The sequence below is a fragment of the Pundamilia nyererei genome, unplaced genomic scaffold, assembly GCF_000239375.1.
Source record: "Pundamilia nyererei isolate P.nyererei 1_Seehausen unplaced genomic scaffold, PunNye1.0 scaffold00183, whole genome shotgun sequence".
In the NCBI taxonomy this organism is placed as follows: Eukaryota; Metazoa; Chordata; class Actinopteri; order Cichliformes; family Cichlidae; genus Pundamilia; species Pundamilia nyererei.
Genome location: NW_005187584.1, coordinates 1,196,514 through 1,223,934, shown reverse-complemented (window position 1 = coordinate 1,223,934; position 27,421 = coordinate 1,196,514). Strand labels below are relative to the sequence as shown.

At 45.7% G+C, this 27,421-nt stretch overlaps 2 protein-coding genes across 2 annotated transcripts; one reads left to right on the top strand and one right to left on the bottom strand.

Annotated features, from left to right (window-relative positions):
• The first annotated feature begins 658 nt into the window (after positions 1 to 658).
• Positions 659 to 9,479, top strand: mydgf (myeloid-derived growth factor). The gene is made up of 6 exons (XM_005746817.2): positions 659 to 943; positions 3,073 to 3,123; positions 3,223 to 3,284; positions 3,724 to 3,805; positions 6,513 to 6,585; positions 7,936 to 9,479. Exons 1-6 carry the CDS (start codon positions 659 to 661, stop codon positions 8,013 to 8,015), a joined length of 633 nt encoding a protein of 210 aa, XP_005746874.1. The 3' UTR covers positions 8,016 to 9,479.
• LOC102199417 (uncharacterized) lies at positions 5,974 to 19,726 on the bottom strand. Its single transcript, XM_005746816.1, has 4 exons — positions 18,115 to 19,726; positions 13,743 to 14,814; positions 9,186 to 9,344; positions 5,974 to 6,227 (listed from the first exon to the last, which is right to left on the bottom strand). The coding sequence occupies exons 1-2, from the start codon at positions 19,222 to 19,224 to the stop codon at positions 13,891 to 13,893; spliced, it is 2,034 nt and encodes a 677-aa protein (XP_005746873.1). The 5' UTR covers positions 19,225 to 19,726; the 3' UTR covers positions 5,974 to 6,227; positions 9,186 to 9,344; positions 13,743 to 13,890.
• Between the last annotated feature and the right edge of the window lie 7,695 nt (positions 19,727 to 27,421).

The following is a 27,421-nucleotide window of genomic DNA, read 5'->3' as shown; positions in this document are numbered from 1 at the left end:
TGGGGGATGAGCAGCCTCTCTTGTCTGAGGAGGCTGAGATCATGCAGTGATCATTTTCTGCCACTCAGTTTGTGGTGATCACGGCATACTTTGCTGTGGTCTGCCGGGGGAGCTTCATCTGAGCTTTAGACACACACAAGCACCAATAAGCTGATGAAGGCCGACTCTGTGATGGGCTGCAAACTGCTCTTTTGCAGGTGTGGTGGAGACTCTTCAGTCATTTTGACCACCCCCTGCAACACTTACGGGACAGACAGCAGAGCACATTTCCTAACAGACTGAATTATCTCTACTGCCACAAGGACAAATATAGAAACTCTTTCACACCTCTTATCTCTCTGTTATTTATCTCTATTTTGTTACATCACTTGTATAATAACAACAAGTAAAATAAAATGCTAAAATTAAATTATTTCTTCGTGTTTAAATAATAATAATAATAATGATAATAATACCCTTAGTATCCCTTAAACATAAAGTACTATGTAAAATTGGTTAAACTACAGCGACACTGTGTGGCCAACACGGTCAGCGTCTCCATTAAAGTAACTTTATTCAGTCAACATTTAACACAGTTATTATTATTATTATTATTATTATTATTATTATTATTATTATTATTATTATTATTATTATTATCTGTCAGTCACGCGCGGTGATGTTACTCGTAGCCCTTTTGTCTCTGTTTTACAGCGTTCGTGACGTGGAGTGTGACGACACTCACAGTGGACGGGACACCGGAGGCGCTGCTCGCACCAGCTGCAGGTCAGAGGAGGAAAACATGGCTCGTCAAAGTAACACCTGCGCCGGTAATCTGGCGTTTCTGTTTGCGCTCGCGCTGATTGCAGCGCGTGTCCCGGCGGAGGCGTCCGAGGAGCAGGCGAAGACGGTGGAGTTCAACGTGAAACCGGGAGGAGTCGTGCACACCTTCTCCGAGGGCATTGTAAGTGCCTCCGCCGAGCGGTGTCTTTATTTCTCGCTGTAAATCTCCCGCTTTAAAACGAGCCCTCGTGCAGGGAAACACGGAGCTACCGATAAATCCTGAATCGTAAAATTTAATTTTACGTGGATTAAATTTGAATTCACCGCGCAGCTCACTGTAACCCACTCCAATGTGATTTATCAGTCAGTTATTAACACATTAATAGCTAAATTAATTATCATTAAGGAGCTGAGGTCTGCTTCTCTTATTACAGTCGGACATAATCGATGTTATAAACAACAAAAGAGAAAAACTACAATCTGCTGGGCAGCTTTAGTCGCTGTCTGATGACGACACAGCCTGTGAGGGGCTGACACGTCGCTGTCACAATGGCGCTTTTGATTGGTTGAGAGCTTCTTTTCTTTTAACTTAAAGACTGCTCACTTTAAATTGTAAAAATAACTTTTGTCTGATTGTTAAACTAACGATCGAACTAATTATTTAATGAATTAATGTTTTTCTTGTTTGATTAATCAAAGAAAAGCTGACTCGTCATTGGTCACAGCAGGTAAAGCTCAGGTGTCCCTGATAGCTTCAGCGGTGACAAAGAGAACCATTACGTGTCTTTAATATTCTGACGTGGGAGGTGTTTGCAAAGTCGCAGTTTAAAAAAGTCAAAGTCATCTTACAAGCTGTTACATTAGATTATTACTTTAAATAGAAAAAGAAACTCGCTGACTCGTCCAGCTGTAGCTTGACTTATTATTTGTTATTTCCTCGTTTCGATGGCAGAGGTGTGACTCTGACTCACTTTCATGCTCTAAACCAGGAATGTCAGACTCCCTCTGCGTCGTTGGCCACAGACAGCCCACTTTAATCTCAAGTGTCCAGAGTCCAGAGCAGTGGAATTCCCCTTCTCTGTCAGTGGACCTAAGATTAGCTGCACATTTATTCCCACAGATATCTGAATATGAGAAAAAAAAGTGCAAATACAACCTTACCTCTCATTTCTTTCTACGTAATAGACAAATGCTGCTGTAGTAAATGAGAGGAATCTGTCAGCGGGATTTAAGAAATAAAGGTGTAAACTAATTCTGTACTACAAAGTGAAAAAACTGGAATTTTTCTTTCATTTCATTTTTTCAATCTGTTACTTAATTACTTTAGTATAGTGTGAATGGTCCAGAGGAAGGCCTTCATCAGTAGGAAATGTTGCAGTTAGATGTCCAACATTATTGCCCTCATTCACATTTTCTAAAGCTTCATGCACATCTTATCTCCACATCAGGAAGCCCTGTTTAGCTCATTTAGGTCATTTCAGGACCAATTAAATATATTTAAAACTACTTTCAGGTTGGCTCAGTACACATTGGATTTACCAGATTCCTGAGCCAACCCCAAACAGTTTGTGATTCCTCCTGGTATCAAACCAAGGGCCTTTTTACACGTTAGGTGAATATGTTAACCACTACGTTACGGAGCCATTCAGTCTACGTGATGCTGAAAAGCTTAATATGAATGAACTATTCAAGCTGAAACTGGTGAAAGCTGTTACTAATGTGGCAGAAAATAACCACAGGCGTGTCTGTCGTGCTACGCTGAAATCTGAATAGAGAGGAATTGTTTTTTTAGCAGTATCCAGGCTAATTCTAAACATCTGTACCAGGTCACGTAGACCAGACTTTAAACGGCGTTCTTTTAAATGATGATCAACAAGCAAAAGAAACATCCAAAACCATAAAGACCAGCGGTAATTTCTTATGGCTTTTTTAATCTGGCTCAACTCTTTCCCCCATAAACAACATCTGACACGCTCTAGCATTAAGAAAGGTTTTGAGACCTCAGTACAAAATAAAGAACTCGTTTCTGGGCTTTTCTTAGGGGAGCTGTCTGGCAGAGACCACCCTCGCTAACCTCCGATGCACAGACAGAACAGAGCTTCTTGGGTTCCTCCTAAAGAGTAACGTGTTAGTGTTCAGGGTATTATTGGAAAGGATGTGAGTTTACATGCAACCATATTCTGTCTTTATTTCTATGTAAGGTTAACCTGAGTGCGATCAGTGGAACAAAGAGTTTCTCGTTTTACAGGAAAGTTTTGTAGGTGAATCCAAAACACGGCACTAACACCTGGTTTCATTCTCCTTCTGCAGGGGGAGTATGAATGCTCTTTCACGTACGCCTCTCAAGGAGGAACCAACGAGGTGAGCGCCTCCCCCTCTCTCACTGTGCGTCTCCAGCCTCACATCACTGATTACTGCGGTCTTTATGCTAAAATATTGTCCCTTTTTTCTGTAACGCAGCAATGGCTGATGAGTGTGGGCCTGACTGATGACAACAGACTGTTCTCCTGCTCTGTGTGGAGGTGAGACACAGATTTTAGAGGACGCTGCACTGACTTGCATTGGCTTAATGGAGGCTGAACAACTACTGCTTACCTCACCTTAACTTTAAAGCCTGCCTTCACCCTAAAATGTCCCCATAAGGAAGTCGGGCCCCCGTGTTGTGATTGTGTAACCAGATTTAGGTCCCCGTAACTGCAGTTATACCAGGACAACACTCACAGGCCAATGAGCAGCCTGCGGAGGTACTCTTCTTCTTCAGTTTGGTGACCCCGATGCTAAGAGCACCCTCACCGCTAATGTGTGCGTCTGCTGAGTCACCTCATTGATTTTGCTTAATCGTGACAGTGGCGGTAGAGACTAGAAGGGGAAACAACACAGCAAACTTCTAACCTCTGATTGAAATGAATTTATGCAAACGCGTGACACTGACAGCAAATATTTCCTTTTCATTCCCGCCAGGCCTCAGGGGAAGTCGTACCTGTTTTTCACTCAGTTCAAAGCTGAACTGAAGGGAACCAAAATCGAGTATGCCAACGCGTATGTAAGTACAAAGAAACTGTTAGCTGAGCTTTTAGTGGGCCTGTGTTCATTCATTTGTTTTTGAGTTGTCAAATTATCCCAGTGCTCAACATGGACAAAGCTGAAAAACTGTGATTGCTGGGTTTTGTTTCTTTGTGCTGCTGAGTTTGTTATTTATTACTGTCAGTGGGCTGATCCCATTTCCAGAGGAGGGCTGTGCTTCAGTGATGCTTTTAAAACCAGGATCATACTTGCTGTGGACACTGCCGATAAATATTCATTCCACACGATTCTTTAAAAAGCTGGCTGGAGTTCGCCTGCAGGTGTGTGGTTGGTTCACTGTTTTTCGGGCTGGTCCTTGAAGATGCAAACTATTGAAGGATGTCCACAAGGAGTCTCGCGTCCATCCTCTCATGGCCCAAAGCAGAACAACACCGTGTTAGCTGATTCCAGAACAGCGCTCCACTGACTTTCTGTCAGAATTACTTCTAATAAATAACCTCTTTCACTAATCTAGCCCAGCCTGCATAGATGGTAACTAATGGTTACAGCCTAACAGCATATTAGAGGGCTATCCTCACTGATGGACATGCCCAAAACACTTCACCTAGGAGGCGTCCTAATCAAATGGCCGAGCCACCTCAGCTGGCTCCTTACGATGTCAGCTTGATTCTGAGCTCCTCGCAAATGACCAAGCTCCTCATCCCCTCTCCGAGCCGGAGCCCAGGCACCATCCGCAGTAATGCAGACGCTGCACCAAATCTCCTGCCAATCATGAATTTGCACCGAGAGTTTCTGCCGTCATGTTCGCTGTGTTTCTGTCTAAAGCGCCAGAGGTTTCTCAGACACGTGAATATCTCCAGTCAGGGATTCATTTTCCTGACATCGCATGAAAGCACTGTAAGCTCATTCAGCTTGGATTCATCTGGTCTCTTTTTCAAATTCAAGATGAGTCACGCTTAAAGCCAGCGGTTCAGTGCAGGTCTTTCTTCCTTGCACTGAAGTTTGCCTGTTGGTAGTCAAACTGCACCTGTGCAGCGTAGTTGCGATACTGTCGGTGCAACACATCATAACGCCTCACAGTTCTGCGGTTGGTTTGACAGGACAAACAAAAACTTTCTGCTTTGTATTGCCTCGCTGTTCCAGGCGCCCCTTCGGTGCAGAGATTAAAGCTTCATCAGCACAGTTGTCAGGAAAAACAAGGCGAAACTCTGTTGATGAGCATTTCTGCATAGCCTGCAAATAATAAAACATCCACCTTTATTCCAGCAACACATTCATCAGCCTCTGGGACCAAATCTGAGGCAGACGTTTGTGTGCAGCAGCTTCTTATATGCTTTTTCTCCAGCACGTAGGGGCTGTAAGATCGTCACAGCTGTCGCCATCTGCACTTTTATCTCGTCTCGTGCGACAAATAGAGAAATAATCTCAGAGCTGTATTTAATTAAACAGTTTGATAATGACGCTTGCGCCTCGTTCCTGGATATGTAAATGTCAGTGCGTGCCACGTCTCCGCACGAACGAGGATTATTGTAAGTCTGACATTTAATGATTTGTGAACAGGATGAGCTGCCTTCAGACTTTTGTCTAATCGGACTCAAAGAGAAAGAAGCAGCAGCTTACCATTTTAATATTCATTTAGTTCATAATATCTGAAAAGTATTTAAAAAAACTTCCATCTCGCAGCCCAAGAGTACGTCTTCTAGTTCCTCGGTGTGATCGAATGGCTGTCCGAAGCATTTCACGGTTAATTTTTCAGTGATTATAAAATACAGCAAAGCTGCCAGTTCTCACATTTGAAAAGCTGGAAGCAGATAATGTTTTGCAGTGTTCTGTGATTTATCACCTATCAAATATGTTTGATTAACTGCTCAACTTTAAATGTTGGCACACGAGCCTTCTGCAAAAAGGGGCGGCACTGGGTCCCTCTACTTAGAAATCAATGAAAAGCGAATGCATAATATGTTGCTTTACTACAACGATGGCGCCCGTTACATAAGGCGTGCCCCCAGACACAAAGTCGATAAAGTTGCAGCTGCGGGATTTTGTAGCTCGAGGACTTGTCACCCGAGTAGCAGAATGTACCCGACCATAAGCTAGACATGGGTGGGTTGGACATATCATCTTCCCTCCACTTGTATACAACAAACCCATAATGTGCCCTTGACAAACTAACACAAGTCGAGTGAGTCAAAGTAGCACGAAAACTTTATTTCTTCTTGACGTCACACTCGGAATCGAGTCTGTGCACTTTAATGTCTCGTGGAAGGTTAATGTCCGCGCCCGGTCTGAGCTCAGCCACTTTGCGCGGTCTGCCTGTCTGATGTGGTCGTCTGTGAAGTGGAGCGCACCTCGACACGCCTCCTTCCCACAGCAAGGACAGTCCTGACACTTTCTGTCATTAGTGCGAGCGCATGTTTCCTCCTCCCGCTCAGCTCCGTGCCCTGCAAGCCAAAGACGAACACACAGGGAAAAAAACACAACTTCCCTGAATGATGAGACCGAAATAACTTTGCACGCACAAACACACCTGCCACCCCCGCGCAGCATTTCCTTGACCTTGCCGTCACGTCCTCCTACTGTCCCGGCCCGTCTGTTCCAAACAAAATTGTTGTCATCTGTGCCGCCTCTCATCCTGTTTCCCTCTCTGTTTCATTGTTTCTTTTTTGTCTCTCTTCCCCTGCTCTCCTCCTCCTCGTCTTCATCGCGGCTGCTGTTTGCGTTTCCAGTCTCAGTCGGCAGCAGGAGGACAGAGTGACGTGCCTTTGAAGCCAGAAGAATTCACCGTCGGAGAATCAACAGGTGAGAAATTTATTGTGTTTCCGAGTGTTCAATCAACTCCCTCTGCTTGTCACATCAATCCCTTGCTCTTTCTTTCCGTCTGCCTCCCTCCCTCTCCATCACGCTGCAAGTACCCTGCTGATTTCCCTCTAAAGCATATGCTCCAGCTGTGAGTGGGTTGTCATTTGTCCCTGTAGCATTATTTCTTGTTATTCCGTTTCCGCGCAAACCGAGGCTCCAGACTGTGATTAGCAGGATTTGACGAGTCGAGCCGACCAGCAATTTCCTGTGTCTTTTTCAGCATATTCAACGCTACAGTTACAGATGCTGGAAAACACTTGCAGTCTGGGTTTGTTTTGATAGACTGCTTAACAGTGGAGAGCGTATTAATTACAAACCTACGAGTAGCCTTTAGCATCTATAGGAAAGGAGAGCAACCGAGCTCAGACGTGCAGATAAAGACATGCTGACATGTCCTTATGTTTGTGCCACATGGAGGCAGTGAGTGTAACAGCTGGTGTTTTATTATAAGTGCTGTTTTATTTTAGGCTGGGACGTGTTTTAAGGTTATGGTTAGGCTCTTAATTTGTAAGGCTTTAATTAAATCGCTTGAAGTCCACTTATTACACATTTTCCTTTACATTTGTTTATAAGCTAACAGCTACAACATGCATCAACTATTCAGCTCCAAAAATGTATTTTAATGTACGACTCCATCAAAGTACAAAATAACTGATCATGTTTAAGCTTTTAGAGTAAAGGTGGGCAATTAATTTTCCCAAGGGGCCACATGATACACTGGGACTGTTGTGTAGGGCCGCACCAATAAGCTGTGGCCCCTTGGGGAAATGAATTGCCCACCCCTGCTTTATGGGAACTGCTTGCCTGGAATAAAAATATGTTTAGTTCCTGTATAAATATCTTCCCCAGTGTAATAAAGGTTAAATTATCATTTGCATTCTTTGTAAGCTAAGCTCGCCACGCTGCGGTTTCTAGCTCTGCGTTTAATAAACAGACACGAGATTCGTGTGTTTTTTTTCTTTCCACTCTTCAAAAAAGCAAATAAGCATTTTTTTTAGTGCATGTCTGAAAAATGCTGAAATATAGACTTTTTCAAATACATAAAAGATAAAGATGCTGTTTGTGTGTGAGGTCTTTAACAGGATCAGCAACGTTGCTGTTGGGCTCAGTGCCTGCAGGTAGCAGGCATGTCTCATTTACACCAGCTCACCTGCAGGTGGAGCTCATCAAACCTACAGACGTGATGTCCTGTTATTCTCCTTGTGCTTTGTTTGCAGCTGAATGATTGTTTTTGCTCTGTCGTCATCTGTGGCAGCATTTCATGCATTTCCTCTTTTTTTTAACCTCAAGTGACCCACAGGGATGGAAAGTTCAGCGCTCAACTCTCCAAACTGACCGTGATTGGACGGACACGAAAAGACGAGCTGTAGCTGGTCAGAAGTGAAGCGCTTTGACCAATCAGAGCATCCCGACGAGCTCCGACTGGAGCCTCTGCTTTTCCCTCAGTGATCGATGAAGGATGGATTTCTTCCTGAGTTACAACTAAAAATTGAAGAAGGATAAACTGGATACTGCCCTGACAGCACTTTGTGTTGCTACAAAAGTTACCTGATACTTTGATGCTATAGTGGATCGGAGCTACACGGGACAAAAGGGATCAGCTGAGTAAACAACAACAACAACAAAATGCTTGCTCTGAGATGAAGTGCTTCCATAGTTGTTATTTTTCTTATGCTACAAGATTTACAAAGAATTGTGTCCTGATACACTGGGGATGTCTGTGATTGTATAGAGGATGTCTGGGGGCTTTGTGGAGTATAGATAACATATTTAGACTAGGGAAGGATTTATCCATCTTATGTAATCCCGAGAGAAAAGTGAGTATTCCCCAATATCGTCACTGCGCGCACATAAACAATTTCCCCCGTCTGGCTCTGCTCTGAGCCGCTGTTGAGCGAACTGCCTCCTTCTGTCTTCATCTCTCTCTGTTTCTCCGTTCCAGATGATTGTAAGCACCACATTTGATCCCCAGCAACCACCAATCACTTCTTCTTGTGATAAATCTTTGTTTTGTGTTTTTGCCTGAAGCCATAATGCAGCAGATAGCAGCTTTTAAACATGTTAAGAGGACACGTGTATTCCCACTTATGTCTTCAAATCTTCATCATTCTGCAGCAGAAGATGCAAATCTTTCTCAAACAAATTCCCATTAACAAATGGATCTAATTTGAGTTTATTGCAACAAGTTTTCAGTTACATTGTTAACCACAGAATACTAAAATGTAGGGCATGCACAGACGTTTGGATGATAACACGCGAGGCAAAAGAGATGCCAGCAGGTATCTCTGAGTCCTCCTTGAACCCTTTACTTTCATCTTTCGGTGCCACATGTGTGGATCAGCGAGGATAATGTGCAGGTTTCACAAGGACTTCATTATTTCGTCCCCCCCCCCCCTTTGTGACTCTCCCTGTTCTCTTATGTTGCGAGGACCTTTATCCCCCCGTCATTGATCCAGCTCTCTCAGATCCACGCCAGTCTCCAGAGGACGATTGATTTCAGATTTGAGGATTTTGCTGATTTGATTGTGTGGTTGTGTTACCTGTTATCTCTCTGCCTTGTTTGGCCCGGGATCGGTTTCCCTCGTCCGTCCGGAGGTGATCCTAAGGAACTGAGGAAATGCTTAGCAGGAGCGTTTCCCCTTTTCCTCGTTGTCACCGCTGATGTCGATGCGTCGTCTGGAAATAATCACCTCCAGATCCTGGCGTGACAGATTTGAAAACAAACAAACCCAATGTTACTTATTTTGTACGTTTTCTTTTTCTACTTGTTGATTCTTCTGATTCATGATGAAATGTGATGGGCGTCTCAATAAAGACATTTTCTGGAGATAACTCAATGTTTGTGTCTTGTTAATGTCAGTCATGATCTCACTGAAGCTCCCACAGCTTGTTAGAGGGTAAACATAAAAAGAGGAAAGATTTGAGTGCCAGCATTGAGACAATAAATATTCGGAGCACTGTCAAAGCTGGGCAACAGTAAACACGGTGGAAAGCATTTTTATACCCCATCATATCCCATCCAGAACAACAGTAATTTTAGATGCATCCCTAATTTAGACTGCGTTTATAAGCAGCATAAATACAGTGTACAGGACATCTGAGGCCCCGAGCAAAACTTGCAATTAAAATAAGCATTATAAGAAATGTTGTTTTAAAATGTATTCTGCTGGCGTAGGAAATTAACATATATTGTCCTCAGATAAATGTTGCCATGAGATAAAGAGCTTCTATTGTTTCTTCTTTATTTCTGGGAGAAAAGCTTTGGAGCGAGGCTCTTCTAAATCCACAGGCACAAATGGGAATCTGTAGAGCTCTGATCTTTATGGGTTTATAGAGATAGAAAGTTGGTGGGGATTTATTCATTTTATGTTAAGCCAAAGAGAAAAATCTGTAATCTAGATTGTCGGCATATCGGCGCAAGTTTGTTTGAAGCGTAGCGTCAGAACTGTAACCAGCACGTTTAGCGCTGCTTTTACAGCCGTGACTATGAAACATCTGAAAATCTCAAGTGTGGCAGAGCTAAGATCACAACAAGCTGTGCGATGAAACTCCCACAGAGGCTCTTATTTGTAATTAAAGCATCTTATAGCAAAGCGGGGACATTTTCAGACTCTCGTTTCTAGTTTTGTGGCCTTGCAGGGGGAGAAAATGAGACACTTTGTTCTCGAGTTGGTTGTTCCATCGAGTAATAGGTCTCTGTTGCACAGTAGCTCTTTGATTATCATCATTTCACTCCGTCTATGGGACTCGGAGCTGCCTCGATGCTGTCATGCAAACCCTGAACACATATCGCTGCTGTTTACCATCTGGCAGCGGTACAGATGTTTACTTTCAACTTCTCCCTTTACAGTACAACCATCACAAAGAATTAATACACTCTCTAGATTATGATGACGTCAATTAAAGAGCTTTGATCAGAACCCCCCATCCTGCCACGCCGCTGCTGTCCAGACTGAAATACCTCTAACTGTTCAAATGTGGTGCAGACACACTGTAATGGTTCACAAAGCCACTGCAAGAGGGTGTGCAGGCCGACAGGAGAGAAACATGGAGCAAAATTAAATTCATGTGATTTAATTACTAACTGACAGAAAGTTGTGGGTTGAGGGGTACAACTTTCTTGGCTTCAGGAGGATGTTTGCCATCTTCTTGTGACCCCTTAAAACAAAGCTTGTACACTTGTTGCCTTAAGAGATGTTTGACCAAAAGCAAATCAGTGTGGTTCTGCAGCCACCTTTAGCAGCAATAACTTGAATTGTTTTCTGTACGACTTTATCAGTCTTCCACATCGTTGCGCAGGAATCTTGGCCCGCTGGTCTTTACAGCGTTGCAGGAACTGAGGTTTGCAGGAACAAGGTCCCGGTGAGGTCTGGATAACACTCGGTCGCTGCGGCACCTTTGCAGCTATTCTGTTGTAGATTTACTGCTGTGCTTTTTCTGTTGCATGAACATATTTCAGCCAAGCTGCTGCTGTTTGTGTTCGACTCAATAACTGTAAAGTGTCCAGTTTCTGTGGCTGCAAAACGAACCCAAATCATCACGCCTCCACCACTGTGCTCGACAGCTGGCGTGCTGCGTTTGGTTTCCCGCAAACGTGGTGCTGTGCGTTATTGTCGAGCATTTCCTTTTTGGTCTTGTATGTTCAAAGACACTGGCACCAAATAAGGTCTACTGTTGAGTAAAACTTGCTTGTGGAGATGAGATTACTCGCCTGTCTGTGTGTGCAGATGTTTCCCCGGGGGTCCAGTAGAGGCCATGGGTCACATGAGTGTGGGGAATTCCTGTACATGGAGTGTTTTCATAATGGCGCTAATTAAGATTAAAATATATAATATTTAATTAGAAATAGAATATTAGACAGTGTGATTTGTGTTGCAGTTGGAAGGCTTGACTTGCCTTTAATTGTCCAGTTATTTTGCTTCCACCGTACTCTGCCTCAGCCTTCATCACCACTCATAGTCCAGTGGCAAAGGCCAACCTTGTGGTCTGTGGTTTGTGCAACTTTGCTTTCTAAATGTATTGTCATGAACTTTAAGGTGCTAATGGAGGCCCGTAGGGATTGGCATGCAGTCTTTGGGTTTGTTTCAATTTCCCTGACCACTGCACAGGATGACATTGGGGTCGATTTGCTGGGATGTTCACTTCTGGTACGACTGGCAGCTGTCTTGAATGTTTCCCACTTGTGAATAATCTTTCTCACGGCAGAATGATGGACCAGATTCTTTGAAAATGGACTTATGACCTTTTTCAGATTGATCGGCAGGAAGAATTGCTTTTCTTAGATCACTGCTGGTGTATTTCCTCCTGGGCATCGAGTTAACACACACCTGAATGCTTCAGACCTGCAAACTGCTAAAACTTCTGCTTATGATCAGTTGATCAAATGCATTTAATTAGCAGCGCCTGGCTGCAGCGTAGCTTCTTAGTTCCTATGGAAGCAGTAAGGATGTATGTAGTTTTTCCACAGGACTGCACTTTCATTACTTGAAAACTTGTTTTGTTTTTGCACAGCTGTAGTGTGGCATTTTTAGTGTGGACTGCTCATTATTAGGAAAACCATTCAGTTTACCTGCAACACTAACAAGATCTCCACTGACCTCAGCTGCACATAAGGTTTTAGTCCTTAAAGTTAACAGGTTAGCAGATTACACTCAGGATGTGATTCTTTCTGAGCATCATGTTGGCGCTCCAGCTTTAAGCATGTAAGCACTGCACTTGTAGCATGATGGTAGACACCTCTGAGGGATAGATCTGCACAAAAATGACTAATTACTAATAAAACTATCGCAAAATTTGCCTAAAAATGCTTGAATGAGTCACAGAGTATCACTGTGTGATATTCATTATGAACATAATCCCACATATACCATGCTGGTGATGGAAGCGCTCTCTGGAGCACCAGTGGTTATTCATTCCTAGCTGTTTGTGAGGCTGAGGAACCGCGCTAACGTTAACGCACTAGCGCCGTCCAGCCCCAAGCACGGGGCGATCCGCGTTAACTCGCTATCGAAGATTTGCCGCGTTATAAAATGCTCTACAGTGTTTACCTATTTGGGGTAAATAGCTGAGTCTTTGTACAAAGACTGAAACTAGACGTCTGTTGAAGATGTAACCTCTGAGTGGCACAGGCAGTAACCATTAGGTCTCTCTATTGAGAAACAGGCTCTTTTTATCGGGCCTGTTGGTCATGAGAGAGAATATAAGATAACCTCAGCTTTATTCTTTGAGAAAAATAAAGAGCCAGCTGAAATAACCCAAAGCAACATTTCAGAGAGGACAACATAAGCTGACCTAAATGAATGAGCCATCGATTTGCTGTGCTGTGTTTATGTAGTTAATCCGGCTGGCATTCCCGTGTCTGCTTTTCTCTCTTTGCTCTCTCACACCTGCCCCCTATTTCTCTCTCTCTGCATCTCCTGACATTTGGAGGGGAACAGATGGAGATTGTGGCTGGGTCGGTCAAGCCAGAGGCAGCAAAGGAGATGGGATTTTTGTATCACCAGGGGCCCGGTGAAGGGTACAACGAATGGCCAGCTGCCCCCTGTCTCCCCTGACGCGCACCCCAGTGCTGGGCTGGTGACCCAGTCGGAGCAGGGACACTGGGCTCGGGCACTTTCTTGCAAAGTTTTTCATATTATGACACGTTTTCTTGTCTCTAGCTCTGTCACAGATCTCTGACCTCACTTCCCCCGCATGTGCTCTTTAACACTGCAAGCCAAGGTAGCCTGAGCTGCAGTGAGACAGCAATTATCCACCTCAGACGATGCTGATACATGTGAGTGGACCTCTTTGGCTGCATGGGCTGAAGTGCACTAAGGTAATCACTTCTTGCTTTGCCTTGTCATTTTGCAATAATTGCAATTTCTCTCTAATTAGGCCTTTTCAGTCCCTTGCCCTTTAACTGTGCAGTCGGTGGGAGTCTGAGATCTGCAGGGCAAAGTGAACATCTGTATAGAGGCTCTTGTTACCAGAGCAGTTAACCAGACAGATGTTACGATGCCCTCTGTATGTTCAGTGTGTGAACCCGAGAGGTTTGTATAGAAGGAGAGAGTAAGAGGACATTAGCAGAAGCAAGCTGTTCCTCCTGACATACTCACCCCAAGTTGCGTCTGCGCCTTGTCACCTTGGAAACTTGGTCTCAGCTCAGCTTGGCAAGCCTTAAATCACTCTCCACTCTTGCAGACTTGTGGCTGGTGCTGTGAATATGGCTCCATTCGATCAGCCCCCCTCTCCTGCTGCATTGTCTCACACTGTGGTCGAGAGCAGCCTTCTTTTCTCAGGGTACGGAGGAGCTTTGCGGAGCTCCTTCACTTTCTTTGTGTTTTCAGAGAGTCTGTGATGTGGGTAAGGTGGAGGCTTGCGACCTCTGTGGCCTAGTGCTGCGGCGCATACGTGTGACGGTCCCGCTGAGGATGCTCGCCTCTCCGTGTTAGCGGTGAACCCGGTTTCAGTCTCTGAGTCGGTGGGTGGGCAGCTGGCAGACGGCAGCAGGTTGGACGATGGAGAGAGCGGCCCAGCAGATGGGAGATCGCTTTGTGTGGTCTGATAAGACCCCACTTTGGTCTGGATGATGACAGACGGGCTAAGAGCAGGGGGTGGGTTAGCCTTTGAAGACAGGGGAGAGGGAGGTGAGATGGGGCTGATCCTGATGGAGGAGGTAGCCCCAGGGGAGTGAGGCTGAGAACCAGAGCTACTGGGGAGATGGAAGTTTACCGTTAGAGGGGAAAGACCAGGAGTTGGAGGCCGAGCAGGGAGGCTTCTTTGGGGGGAGCGAGTGTGGTCGTGGGTCGTGAGGTTACTGGGGTATGGCAGCTTCCCACCGTGTTTGGGTGAGGCCCCAACACTACCGGTGAGGTGAAGAGTCCGACTCCTCTCCGATAAAAGTCCAGAGGTTAGCGGGCGCAGCTGCACATTGGGTGGAGACTGGCTCCTGCTATGATGCTCTCCCCTCAGGGTGCCAGATAAATACCCAGTTTCTGGCTGGTTTGCAGGCTCTGACAGCTTCTGATGTGTGAAGCCCACAGTTGTTTCACTGGAGCTCGAGCCTGAACTGTAGCTGCTGTCGCTGGGAGGTTTGGTGCTTTCTCTTCCAGTTCCCTCCTCCTCCTCCTCCTCCTCCTCCTCATTCAGATCAATGGTTGATGTTAGATGGTCAATCTGCTGCACCACCTAGAAAATACACGATTGACAGATAAAGATAGAGTCAGTAAGTGAAGTTTTCCTCCAGTTTCTGTGATTGAAAAATGTCTTCTATAGTTTTTGTTTGCTTTGGGTTTTGGTGCCACTGCTCCAAGAAAGAGGATGCAGGACCTGATGGCGAGGTTCCCCTTTAGAGAAACACATATCAGCAGACTGATCAAAGGTTGCACACACAGAGTAAAACACTGAGCTTTTTGGGAGTTGCCACTCTGCTTGGCTGCTGGTCCAGCTCTGTGTGCTGAATGAAAAGAGAGGCAATAGATTGAGAACAGAGCTCTCCATTGTTTCCTTATACAGATCGGTTCACCTCTGGCAGTGAGTAACAGCCTGTGAAAACAGATGATGTCATGGTGATGTCATCAGAGTAATCTTAGACTAAACTCAAAGAGTTTTTGAGCTTTGTCAGAAAGCCTCTGTTACCGGGCAGAGAGGGTTTAATCAAAGACACCACGAGCTGCATTTTCACTTTAACGCTATCAGTGTAGCACCATCCTCTGTTTAACCTGTCTCTTGTGAGTCACTCGTTTTATAAAAGTGCTGCAATACATAATTTATTATAGAGATAATAACACACTAGAAAAATAACACTTGCATCTCCAAATTGCTGCTTTTTCTTCTCCATAAATTCTGCATAATTGACCACCGAGAGTCAAACTCCTAAAGCAAATCTCTCGATAGCAGCACAAATTTGAGTGCAGCTGGAAACAGTTAATATTTGGCATTATGTATGATAGATATTTTAACAAATCACACTTAACAACTATTGGCTTAAATTTGATCATTTCCTCAGTTAGCTGACAAGAGGAAATATTCTTTGCCTGGACAGCAGCGCTGAAGCGAAGGGAAGAAGGGGAAAGAGTCATAATTCCACAAAGATCTGAATTTCAGCTGGGAAACTGTTTAAATGCTTATCAGCTTGATCCGCTAATCCACCAGAATGTGAAACGCTAACGCCGCCGTTTCTGCTTCCTCAGGAATTAAGAGGTAAATAGCAGCCAGTACGTCTCATATACACGTCATTATTTTATCATCAGCAAGTTTGAGCACCTCTATAAATATGCACATATAGCACCTCTATATGTGTCGAACACAATGCTCCAATCTTTCCGGAAGCAGAGGTCAGACTGTGCAATGCTCAGAGAAACTGCAAAGAACCCAAGAGCTACTTCTCAGAGCCTGCGGGCCTCAGCTAGCATGTTACCACAAAACTCCGGGAACAAATTTCTTTGGACAGACAAAACCAAAGTGGAGATGTTTGACCATGGCGCACCAACCCCTCTACCATCTGTCAGCACGCTGGTGGCAGGGTGATGATTTTGGTTTTGCAGATCTGGGCACTTTGCAGTCATTGAGTCCACTGTGAACTCCTCCGTATACCAAAGTATTCTTGAGTAAATGTGAGGCCATCTGTCCGACAGCTACAGCTTGGCTGAAATCGAATCACACGAGGGGCCAGTGATCCCAAGCGCAGCGTCAAATCTGCCACAGACCTCAGATCTCATCCAAAATCGAGACACTGGCAGGAGCTTAACAGAGCTGTACAAAGATGAATTCCTGCAAACCTCAAATAAATGTTTCATAGCATACAGAACTAAGTTAAAGCAGCGCAGCTCAGTCTGGTAAAACAAATCAGATTTGTCCTGCCAGTTTAGTAAAAATCAGACGAGGCACACGCGCACGTATCCAAGTGCGTGCAGAGCATCCACACACACAACCCACACAACAAGACTAGAAGAAACAGCCACACACACAGCCATACATAGATGGAAGAGATTGGAGGAAATTACTCTGGGGAAAATGCTTGACCCATCACGCCACCTGCTCAATGTGCACAGATAAATCCTCGGTCCGTGCTGGATTGTTTTGTTCGCCGTGTTCAATATCCTTGCTGATGTCAGTGGATGACCTGATTTGTCTCTCTCTGTCTTTTTTTAATGCTGGAGCTGTTTGAGCGAGGCATTTCATATTGCTTTGAAGTACAGCGTGTATATGCACATCCAGTGACTCTGGGCAGGTGCTGCTCGTTAATGTCAGAAATCAGATGAGATAAAAGTGCAGAGGACCCTGGTTTTCATGTGCTTCCCCCAAGGGTGTTTGTTAGAAGCAGTGTGGGGGGGTTGACCCTGCAGGTCCTCCTGATGAGTACCGAGAGACGTTTGTTGTGGAGCGCCGGTATTTAAGTTGCGTTTAGCTCTTTAAGTTCAATTCTGTTGTTGTTTCTCTTGAAGTTCTGAGTCATAGTTCAGTTTTTTGATCTGTCAAAGCGCCTCAGCAGAGGATCGCTATCATATTCAAGTGCAAGCCCACTTTTGTGATGTCTTTTCCTCCTCCAGTGTGTGAGAGAGATCTTTAGTGTAATATTTGTTTAGCTTCAGACAAAGGCCTCCACTAATTTCTTTTCGTAGCCGTGATGAATATTAAACAAAGCTGAGGTTTGCTGCTCATGCAGCGGAATAAAAAACACGGCTTTGGAATAAATATGCGACCAGTCTTCTCTGGTACCTTATCTCCCTTTTCATCTGTTGCCTCTGTTGTGAAAATTTGGGACTTTTCTATTTCAGTGTCTGCTTACTCGCCCCCCTCTTTCCCTTCTTTGTGTGTGCAGTCGTTGGGGTTTTATTGATAAAGCTCACAGCCAGGATGATGAGGTTACTACCTCGGGTTTAGCTGTGACCCCACAGAGGCAGATCAAATGGCAAGAGGCAAGATTTATGTGTCACTTTTACTGTGTGAGGCAGAGAAACTCAGACATAAATGGATTATAAAAAGCGTCGGACGCAATCCAGCTGTGCCTGGAGCACATCTGTCCATAAGAAGAGCGAGTGGAGGGAGAGATCCTTCATCTCAACAACCTCTGAACGCATCAGGCAAATGGGGCATGACTAGTGTCTCATTCACCTTTATGAAAATGTGCACACGACTCGAGCTGAAGCGTGCAGACAGACGACAGAGGAAATTTGGGAAATTTTGGTGCTGCATTCATGCAAGCCGTGCTGCTGACTGTTTAATGCATGGCAAATTCTTGCTGAGGACGTGCATTTGGAGACCGGCTTGTTATTCGTCAGTGCACAGGCCCTCGAGCATGAACACTTTCAGAAAATGAATGTGAAAGGACGCAGTAACTTTTCTGTCCTGTTTTGTTTGGATTTCTCACTTCTCAGTCGCTCGAGTGAAATGTGATGATTGAGAGGGTGACGTGGCTGAATCTGACACTGAAAAAGCTTTCATCTCATTTTTTTAGTCATAGTCGAGAAAAATATGTCATGTTACCTCTTTCATTTCCTGATGAACATCCCTCAGGGCTTTGAGAACCTGCTCCAGGTTGACCACCACCCGTTTAATTTGGTTTCGCACCACCTTCCTCCTGCAGCCGGCCTCTTTCCTCTGTGACTCCCCTTCGCTCTTTGGTCTGTGCTGGGCCCACGTCTGGTTCTGAGCCAGGAAAGCGGTGCGCTCTGAGCTCGGTCTGGGTTTCTCGGGGCCTTGTAGAGTTGTCGTACTGCTGAGCCCCCCGTGAGGAACCTCGGTGGAGAAGATAACTCCGTTTAGATCCTCCACAGGTGGCTCCCGCAGCGCTGTCAGGTCTCGTTGGCTCTGGGAGCTCCTGCTGTGTTTACTGGTGTAGCTGAAGTTGGAGCTGAATCCATGCTGCCTCTCTATTAGTCCCTGAGTGTCATAGTTGAGCCAGCTGGATGAACGGTGGTCTCTCTGACGGTGGGTGTTGTGGCTGGCGCAGTCCCACACCTTCCCCTCTTTGCCCTCCATACACATAACAACAGGCACGTTAAAGTTTGGCTCCTCAGAGAGCAGCGCAGCAACAGGAGCAGCAGGAGGTCCAAGCAGTGGCCCGTATTTCTTCACTGAGTTGCTACTGCTGTCACTCTGCGACTGATGGGGGCTCAGGTGGCTGCTGTGCTTCCTAACAAAGGTGTGGTTGCCCTGAGCAGCGGAGGAGCTGTTGGCTGGTCCCTGCGGCCCCTCCCCTGGGCTGGTCTGTGCGTTGCGGTCTGTGCCAAGCTCTTTAGTCCGGTTCCACCTGGCAGGACTGTCCTCGCTCTGCTTCCCCAGGCTCCCTGGCAGGATGTGGTGCCCCCTCAGCGCAACTGGCAGCATCCTCGCCTTCCCCACCCCATTGCACCGAAGTTCAGCCTTTTTTCCACGGCCCTTCCCCTGGATGGAGAAAAAGCCGATCCCCTTGGCTCTCTCCAGCGGGGTCAGGTTGTTTCGGGTCTCTGAGTTGGATTTGTACGGTTCGTTGAGCCCCAGGTTGCTGCTCTGGTGAGGCTTCAAGCTATTGCGCAGCCAGGGGATGAAGTGAGGGGTGTGGGACTTGAAGCCTTTCTGCTCCCCAGGCGCCGGAGCCCTGCTGTCAGAGAACATGGTGATGGATGATGTCCGGCAGCCTGGCAGAATGAAGACGAAGTAAAAGGGGAACGGGAGGACTCCTGAGACACCGAGAGCTTCCTCCTCTTCTTCCACGAATCTCCTCCTACCTTTGCCATTAACGGGCTTTATCCGCTCTGATGTTCAGTCTCGTCTCCCCCTTCCCTCTCCCCTCTCTTACTCCGTCTCCAAAACTTTTATCTGCTTTTTCCCTCCTCGGCTCTAGTCCCACTCACCCCACTCCCCTTTTTCCTGGCGAAGCCTGCTTCTGATTGTATCGCCCTTCTTCTTTTCCCTCAGTTTCAGCGTCCCCTCCCACTCTTCTCTCCGCTGTAGTGCTCTTGAGCCCCTCGCCCCCTCGCTGGGCCAGCCGTGGAGATGCCGAGGGCCTCTCTCTCCCTCTGTCGTCTCTCTCTGCCTGCCTGCATCTCACTGGCTCAGTGGCAGTGGAGGCTTCCTGTCTCTACATCTCTCTCTCTCTCCCTTCCTGTCTCTCTCCCCCCCGCACTGCGCTGCACTGCCTCCTCTCCTCGCTCTTTCTTCCTCCCACTCCCTCTCACTGCTCTAACTCCCTTTCTCTGTTTCCCTCTTCTCTCCTCATCTGTGTCTCCTCTCCCTGCTGCTCTCATCTGAGAACCTCCGATCGTCCTCGTCTTTACAACTCTCGTCTCTTTCCCTCCTCTCTCCGTGTCACTATTTTTCTCCCCTTGCCCCACCTCCAATTTGCCAGGGAGAGCAGCCGAAGTTCAATCAAGACGCCAGTGTTATTAATCCCCCTTTAGTGAATGTGTGCCCACGTGATTCCCCCTGCCTCCGTTCTCATCTGATTACTCCTTCCTCGGCTCAGCCCTTCACAATTAAATGCTGCTTAGGACACCAGAGGGGGTTTAAAGGAAAAGAGGAGGATAACAGCAGAAAGGGATGAAGCAGGAATAGTAGGAGGCGGGGGGGATAGGGGGGGCACATAATTGCGACCTTCAAGATCTGAGATCAGCAGCGGTTTGACAGAAACTATAAGCTGCCTGGCTACAAACAACAGCCTGCCTGTGGCTCGGCTCTCCCCAGCTTATTGTAACTGTCAGCAAACAGTGTCACGTTACATCCCAGTTGTTTTCTTGTTTTTATTTTCTACCACACATCCAACTTCCATTTGTTCCAATTACGCAGAGACAGCTGCTATTTTCGGGTTTCTCATTTACATTCCAGTTCTTGGCTGTCTGGATTAGATTTCTTGTGTCTGACAAGCTCAGAAAAATGCCTCCTAGGTGCCTTTTCACTCAGCTGTGGCTGCATAGATGCGTCCCTCCCTCACTGGCAGCAGCCAAAATGAAAAGATGGCAGCAGAGCCACACAAAAGCCCTGACAAGTCTGCTGTCACTCAACAGCGAAACACTCAAAGCATCTGTCATTCTGTTAGTCAGCATTGCAATATACTCCTCCGGTAGTGCCCTGCTGAAACATGACTTCATTCGCTGACATATTTTACTATACAGGTACATGATGGGAGTGAAAATAGAGTCGCGGGCTCGGCGTAATCTGCAGGCTAAGAAGATTCCTGCCTGCATGTCGACAGACGGCTGTCGGCCTCTGATGGCCATTAGCCGAGATAAAAAACCCCAAAACAATAAAGCGTGCGAGCGATAGAGCCGCCGTTATTGACCTTACAGCTTCTTACTGCTCACGACATCATGCTGCACGCAACCAAGTCCTGCTCCGCTTAACAGCTGGAGATTGCATTTTTATTGCACTGGATTTCACTGTGACACAAATGGTTAATCAGTCAGCTTTATTTGCGAACAACAAGTAATTTAAAGTGCTGTAAAGATTGATCAGAAGCATAGAGACAAACACTCACCAGCCAGTTTAGGTACGTTGGACCCTCTTTTGCCTTCGGAGGTGCCTTAACTCTTCAAAGCAAAGGTTGCTGCAGAGTTGTAGGCTCTGCATTCACCACATCCCAAAGGTGCTATATTGCTCTATTGGGTGTCACACAAAAGGCCCGGGGGCCACAATCGTCCCAGAAAAGACTCCAATCTGGCCCCCTGGGTGGCTTTGGAAAATATGAAGGGGAGCATAAATTTTTGGACCTTTAACTGTATTTTTATGTGTTTTACAGCTTTTCCCACAGCCGTTCATACTACACCAAAGCAGTTCATTTAAAACTTTATGTTTTATTAATACAGTCAGGACAGGGCAAATGAAAGCACTTTTTTCTGTAATTATACACATTTCTCATGTAGAAAAACTGACACGTGCTGTTGAAATTGCACTTCTTCATCTTATATTAACACATCTCAGTGATTGAACGTGTAGTTGACCATCTTCACACTGACAGAAAGTGGAGTTTCACTCGTCCAGCCCACTTGAGATTAGAGTGGGCTTTATGTGCCCCTGGATGAGTGAAATGACTTTGACATCCCTGCTCTGTTCGACTGAGATCTGGTAGCTGTGGAGGACATTCGAGCGCCATGAAATTCACTATCACATTATCCTGCTGGAAGCGCCCATCAGAAGATGGGTACGCTGCGATCATGAAGGGCTGGACAACAATAATACTCTGCTAGTTTTCTGCTTGATACCAAGTGGCCCAAAGTGTGCCAAGAAAGTATCCCCAACACTATTACATCACCACTGGCAGCCTGAACCGCTGATACAAGGCAGGATGGATCCATGCTTTCATGTTGTTTACACCAAATTTTTCCCACCCAAATCCAAGGATTGCAGTGGAAACGGAGACTCGTCTTGTTCTGTCATGTACGAACTGTAGCCTCAGTTTCCTGCTGCATTCAGAGCTGCTTCTCTGCATAACTTGGCTGTAACAAGTGTTTTTTTAGCCATCCTATCAGCTCGAATCAGTCTGGCCAGTCTCTTTTGACCTCTGACATCAACAAGGCATCTTCACCCAGAGAACTGCCGCTCACTGGAAATTTTCTTTCTCAGATCGCACTCTGTGAACTCTACAGATGGTTGTGCAGGAAAATCCCAGCAGATCAACAGTTTCTGAAATAGTCAGTCTGGCACCAACAACCAGTCGCTTAAAACACTAAATTCTTGACCGTGTCTACATGTCTAAACGCACCATGTTATTAACTTATTAACGAGCAGTTGAGGAGGTGATGTGGCTGGTAGGTGCTGGGACTGGTTCACCGAATGAATTCGTCAGCGCCACTCGGGCTCAGATGACCGCAGATAATATTTCACAGTTTATTGTGCGATGATTTAAACCTATGAAAACGAGCATGACATTTCTGGGGTTTCATGTTACATGAAGTTTGCACTAGACAGTGATGAAGTGCAGAGCAGTTTACTATTGCACATTCATTCCAATAAACTCTCTGAGTGGGTTTCTGTGTGTGTTAAAGACCTTGAATTCAGGCCTCTTCAAGGTCTCAGCTTTCCTCCAATCAACCACCCACTTTGTGAGGTCCATAAATAACATGGCAGCCAAACACACAATCATCGCTCATTTTAAAGTCAATGCAGAATAAGCAGCTGTCACAGTTGCTGTCCATTTCAGGCTCGCTGGACAGCCTCTCGAGCGCGGTTGCCTTTATTGTCCCCATTATATTAATCTGCTGAATATGTGTCTGAGTGATTGAAGGACAAAAACAAAAAGGGAACGTTGTCCTTTTTTAAACAGGAGGCCTTTTTGTCACCATCGTACAGGCAGTCAGAGCATATGGTCTCCTTGTAACCTTGTCTACTGCCTCCTGCAGCGCTCCCTCGCTTGTTTTGAGTCCTGCAGCAGTCCGACTGCCCATCGAGAAGCAGCAGAGCGTGTGCGCACGGATACTTCAGCCTCCTGCATGTGTGTTTGCTAAACTTTACTGCCCCTGCACATACACCAGTGTCCTGGATGATTATTTTTTATACACACACACACACACACACACACTCACAGAGAGGGAGAGAGCGCCAAGGAAACCTTACATAACTTGGTGGAAAAGATGGATGTAAAAGCAGTTCTTTGAAAGTCAAAGGCCCCCATGTCTGTCAAAATTTCCTGTGCAAAATGGCTTTTAGTCACAGTGTGAATGCCTCGGGGCACTTGGGAACTTTCTATAGCCACCTGGACAGCGGAAACGTGAAGTGTGGGGAGGATTAAACCTGTTCGCATGACTGTATTTGGTTCTGCATTCACACAAAGTGAAAATGAAAAGTTTCTCGAGAACACAATGTTCTTCTTTTTTTGCAGTATTAAATATGGAAGTGAGCAGATGCTGTCTTCCCTGAAGTGTCCAGTGTCGCGCTGGTGATAATCCTAAGGGGTTCCTCTCAGACTTCTGTGTGCGCATGCTCGTGTGTGTGCGTGTTTAACAGTGTCTTTCCCGTCCTCTCATGTATATTTTTGTGTTGTTTGCTTTTGGATTCCCCTCCACTGTGCTTTTCATCCTTGAACAACACGTCAGTCAGGTGCTCTCTGAGGACTAGAGCGAGAAAGGAAGAGATAGACGTGGGGACACCAAGAGAGGCAGAGAAAAGAGGCGGCAGACACGGGGAGAGGGAGGGAAAAAAGGCGAGTTTTGAAAGACTTCTAACTTCCAAGCTGACTGTCATAGTTGTGCTTGCCAGAGGGGAGAGCACCTTTAAGCATACTGGATGAGTAACGATGTGGAGGGACTACAAAAGCAAAGTAATACATAATAAGCAGCACTCGCTCGGCTCTGCTCTGCCAGCTAACCTACATGAGATTGGTGGCGAGAAAAAAATTGCAAGTGCTCAAAAGGTCAGCAAAGGCCTCGCGTAAAAGAGGCTCATCTTTTACGAGCGTGCGCGCACTGTAATAAGATTAAGAAAGCGTGGAAGCAGTTGTTACAGTGGGATGTTGGCCTTGAGACGACAAAGCCCCACAGATAATGTTGTGTCCAAATCAAAACACGACAAACTATCTTATCTGCCGTCCGTAAGCTCTGCTGCGGGGACAACAAACCTGCAGCAAACACACGTTTCCTCCGCTGGTTTTCTTTAAAATGACACAATAAATGCTATCATAGAAATAGGCCGTTGATTCATTTTGCAGTTTTTTCTTCAGTGCCACTAATCCTTTGACTCCAGGCCCAGTCCCTTTCTCACTCATTAGGCCTGAAAGGCATTTTATTCTGGCATGGATGATAAAAGAAAATCTAAAAATACGGCCGTGTTGTTGTACGAGGGCAGAGCGTTGCCTGTTGTTTGAACACAATGCCCTTTGGTTTGTTTTGTTGCACCACCCACAACTCAAACATTAGGGTGTTTGTGCCCGCATTGACATGCGGCCAGGTTTTCGCAGTCTTGTGCCAAAACTAACTGCCTGTATCCTTGCAGGGATGGACCGTGAAAATGCTGCTCGGTTCGTCCTTCCTCGCGTTTGTACGCAGCCGAGCAGGGAAATCATCCCTTTTGTCATTTTTGATCGCAGAGAGACGTGCGACGCTACAGCATCTCAGCTCAGCTGCGTTTAGTTCGGGTGCGAGTCTATAGCGCAAATCACAACTCGGTAATCTGGGCTCGAACACGAGCGGAAAGAGTAATGGTTCCTCTGTATGCCTCGTCGTTTCGGCTCCCTTCTTAGGATGCAGGCCGGCTCCTTTGTAGTCACTTCATTATGTAAAAATGATAATTATGCCCCAATGGAAGCCTCACCAAAATGTATCAGAGCCCTCATTCACATCCGCTGATAATCACGTCGTGACTGTCATTTGGAAATTTTCATTTTCAGAAAGTGTTTAAGCGAGACTCCCACACTGCAAATGAGAAAATAAGCAAACTTAAATTCCCTCACACCTCCTTCCCCCCAGAGATACTTTTACCTCTCAGGCAGCAACAGAAATTAATCATTTAAAGGGGCCGCACACCTCAAAATCACATTTACATATTTCCATCCTGGCCTGTAGCCTCACACGTGCGTCGACATCATTTGGTGTGAGTTTCCCAGCTTTTCAGACATCAGAAACAGAGACGGCAGCTGAGCTACATGGCACTTTGCTGTCAGGCTTCAAGCAACAAAAACCTCAAAGGGCTCATTCTACAGAAACATTTTGGCAAAAGGTCTTAAAATGTGTTTCTTTTTCTAACATCGAAGCTTAGACCAAGTTACAGATTTGTTTTGGCACATTTACTCCACGTGCTGCCTCTGCTGCTCCTTTCACAGGCCTCTGGAGTCACACAATAACAAGTGAGTAAATTATCCTTCACTTTCAGTTTTGGTGACTTTATGATATTTGAAATGAAAATATCTGAAGAACAGTTAAAATGAGTAATGCAGCAGTCCTTTCTATCTTACACTTTACCACATCAGCCCCAGCAGAGCGCTTTGCAGTCAGACTGCTGGCTTCCTTGTGGTTGTCAGACCTCCAGCTTTCAGGCCTCACTCCTGTGCAACCAGCTGCCAGCTTGGACTCTCTCTACTTTTAACTCAAAGCATTTTAGTTTTGGGCTCGATCAGGTGACCCTTGTTATCAGATATCTTCAGTGTTCACTAAACGGTCTCTCTAAACCACATTGTGCCTTTCGCCCTTTCCTTCCACTCATCCCCTTGTGGTTGCAGCAGATGGACGCCTCTCCTCGAGCCTGGTTCTGCTGGATGTTTCTTCCTGTTGGGTTTTTACTTCCCACCGTCACCAAGTGGTTGCTCACAGCGGTTCACATAATTCTTGGGGTATTCAAATCTTGCTTTTGCTATGGTGTGAGGATACAGTGTTTTAGTCACCCCACGTTTATTTTCTAAAGCAGAAGTTGTGTTAGTGAGAATAAAAACTGAATTTCACTCACCAACACTGAAGCCCTAATGTCTTGGATAGTTTATGCCACACAGAGTAATAATGTTGGTCAGATGGTCCATTAAAAGTGGTCCAACAGTGCAAACACAGTTTAATGATTCAAATTATTGGATGAAGTCTAGCAGATGCTGAACTTTGACCAACTCAATTATCCATTTAAATGAGCTGTAAAATACTATGAAACTAAAAAAAACCCTAAAATTTAGACTTACCCGCAGCAGCAGAGCCAAAACTACTGATAGAGGCCAAACTGCATTTTGTACCAGGCTCTCTCTGCTGTAACGTTTAGGATCAGAGTTGGTGGGGGGGTCGACGCCCTTTTGGAGCCAGCCTCGAATGGCTCCTAGTGGTTCTGCAGTTTTACCTTCACTGCCGAGCTCCCGAGGGCGCCGCTTAATTGACAGCTAACAGTCTGCAAACCTTGTTGTGAGACGTTTATGTAGGAACTACTGTGTTTCCACTCAACTCCATCCATCAAGCACAGAAAGCACTCTGATATAGCTGACTGATATTACAGCTCAGCTGATGGGTGAATCATCAGTGTTTACATCCCGTCAATCCCAAGGCTCTCCATCTCAAGCTGTCTGCACAGCGATACGGTTGGCGGGTGTATCCGAGTGGAAACTGTTTCTACAATAAACTGCTCATATGATGGTTTGTTTTGTGTTTTTTTGAGTCATCAGCCATGATTTCTGGAGCGACACTGCTGCTACATTTTTCAGATGCATTTCTGGCACTCTGAGCACCGCAAGGCGAGTTCCATCGAGATTCATTATGTTCAAGAGAGGCAGGCATCTCCAGAACCGGGCGACTCGCACCAAAACAATGTGCATGGGTAAACAGCACTAGAGGCTGGGAGCAAAATATGTAAATAGGGTTTTACTGAGAACTGTCCCTTTAACTTTAAAGATGTTTTTGTTTACTCCATATCAAAGTTACGGCTTTTAGGAACGGGAAGGAAAATAAGACGTGACTGAGTTGGTCACACATCTTTTTAGTCACATCGTAGAGCTTTGAACTCGAGGGCGAATCTCCACACACACACACACACACACACACACACACACACCGTATTAGAGGATAAATGGGCACTTGGTACTGCAGTAGCCTTTCAAGTGTGCTACAGGGAGGATCAGCAGACGTGCTACTGGCCAAATTATCATTCCAAAGTCTGAGAAGTAGCAAAGTCAATGACAGATTAAACTCAAACTGAGTCCACAGAGTGCTGCTCGTTGTACACTTGAAATTAAGCAGCAGCTGAGTCGAATGTTTAAACTTCCAAAAACAGAAGCACAAAGTCCTCTGGCTTACTCATTTCCTGTTCTACCTTTGACTGTGGCGTGGCCTTATAGGAAGTGGAAAGAAATGACCCCAAGTTGAATTGTTTGTCAGTCAGATGGGTTTGTTTTCAGAGTTTCCTAACAATGCTGGGAGCT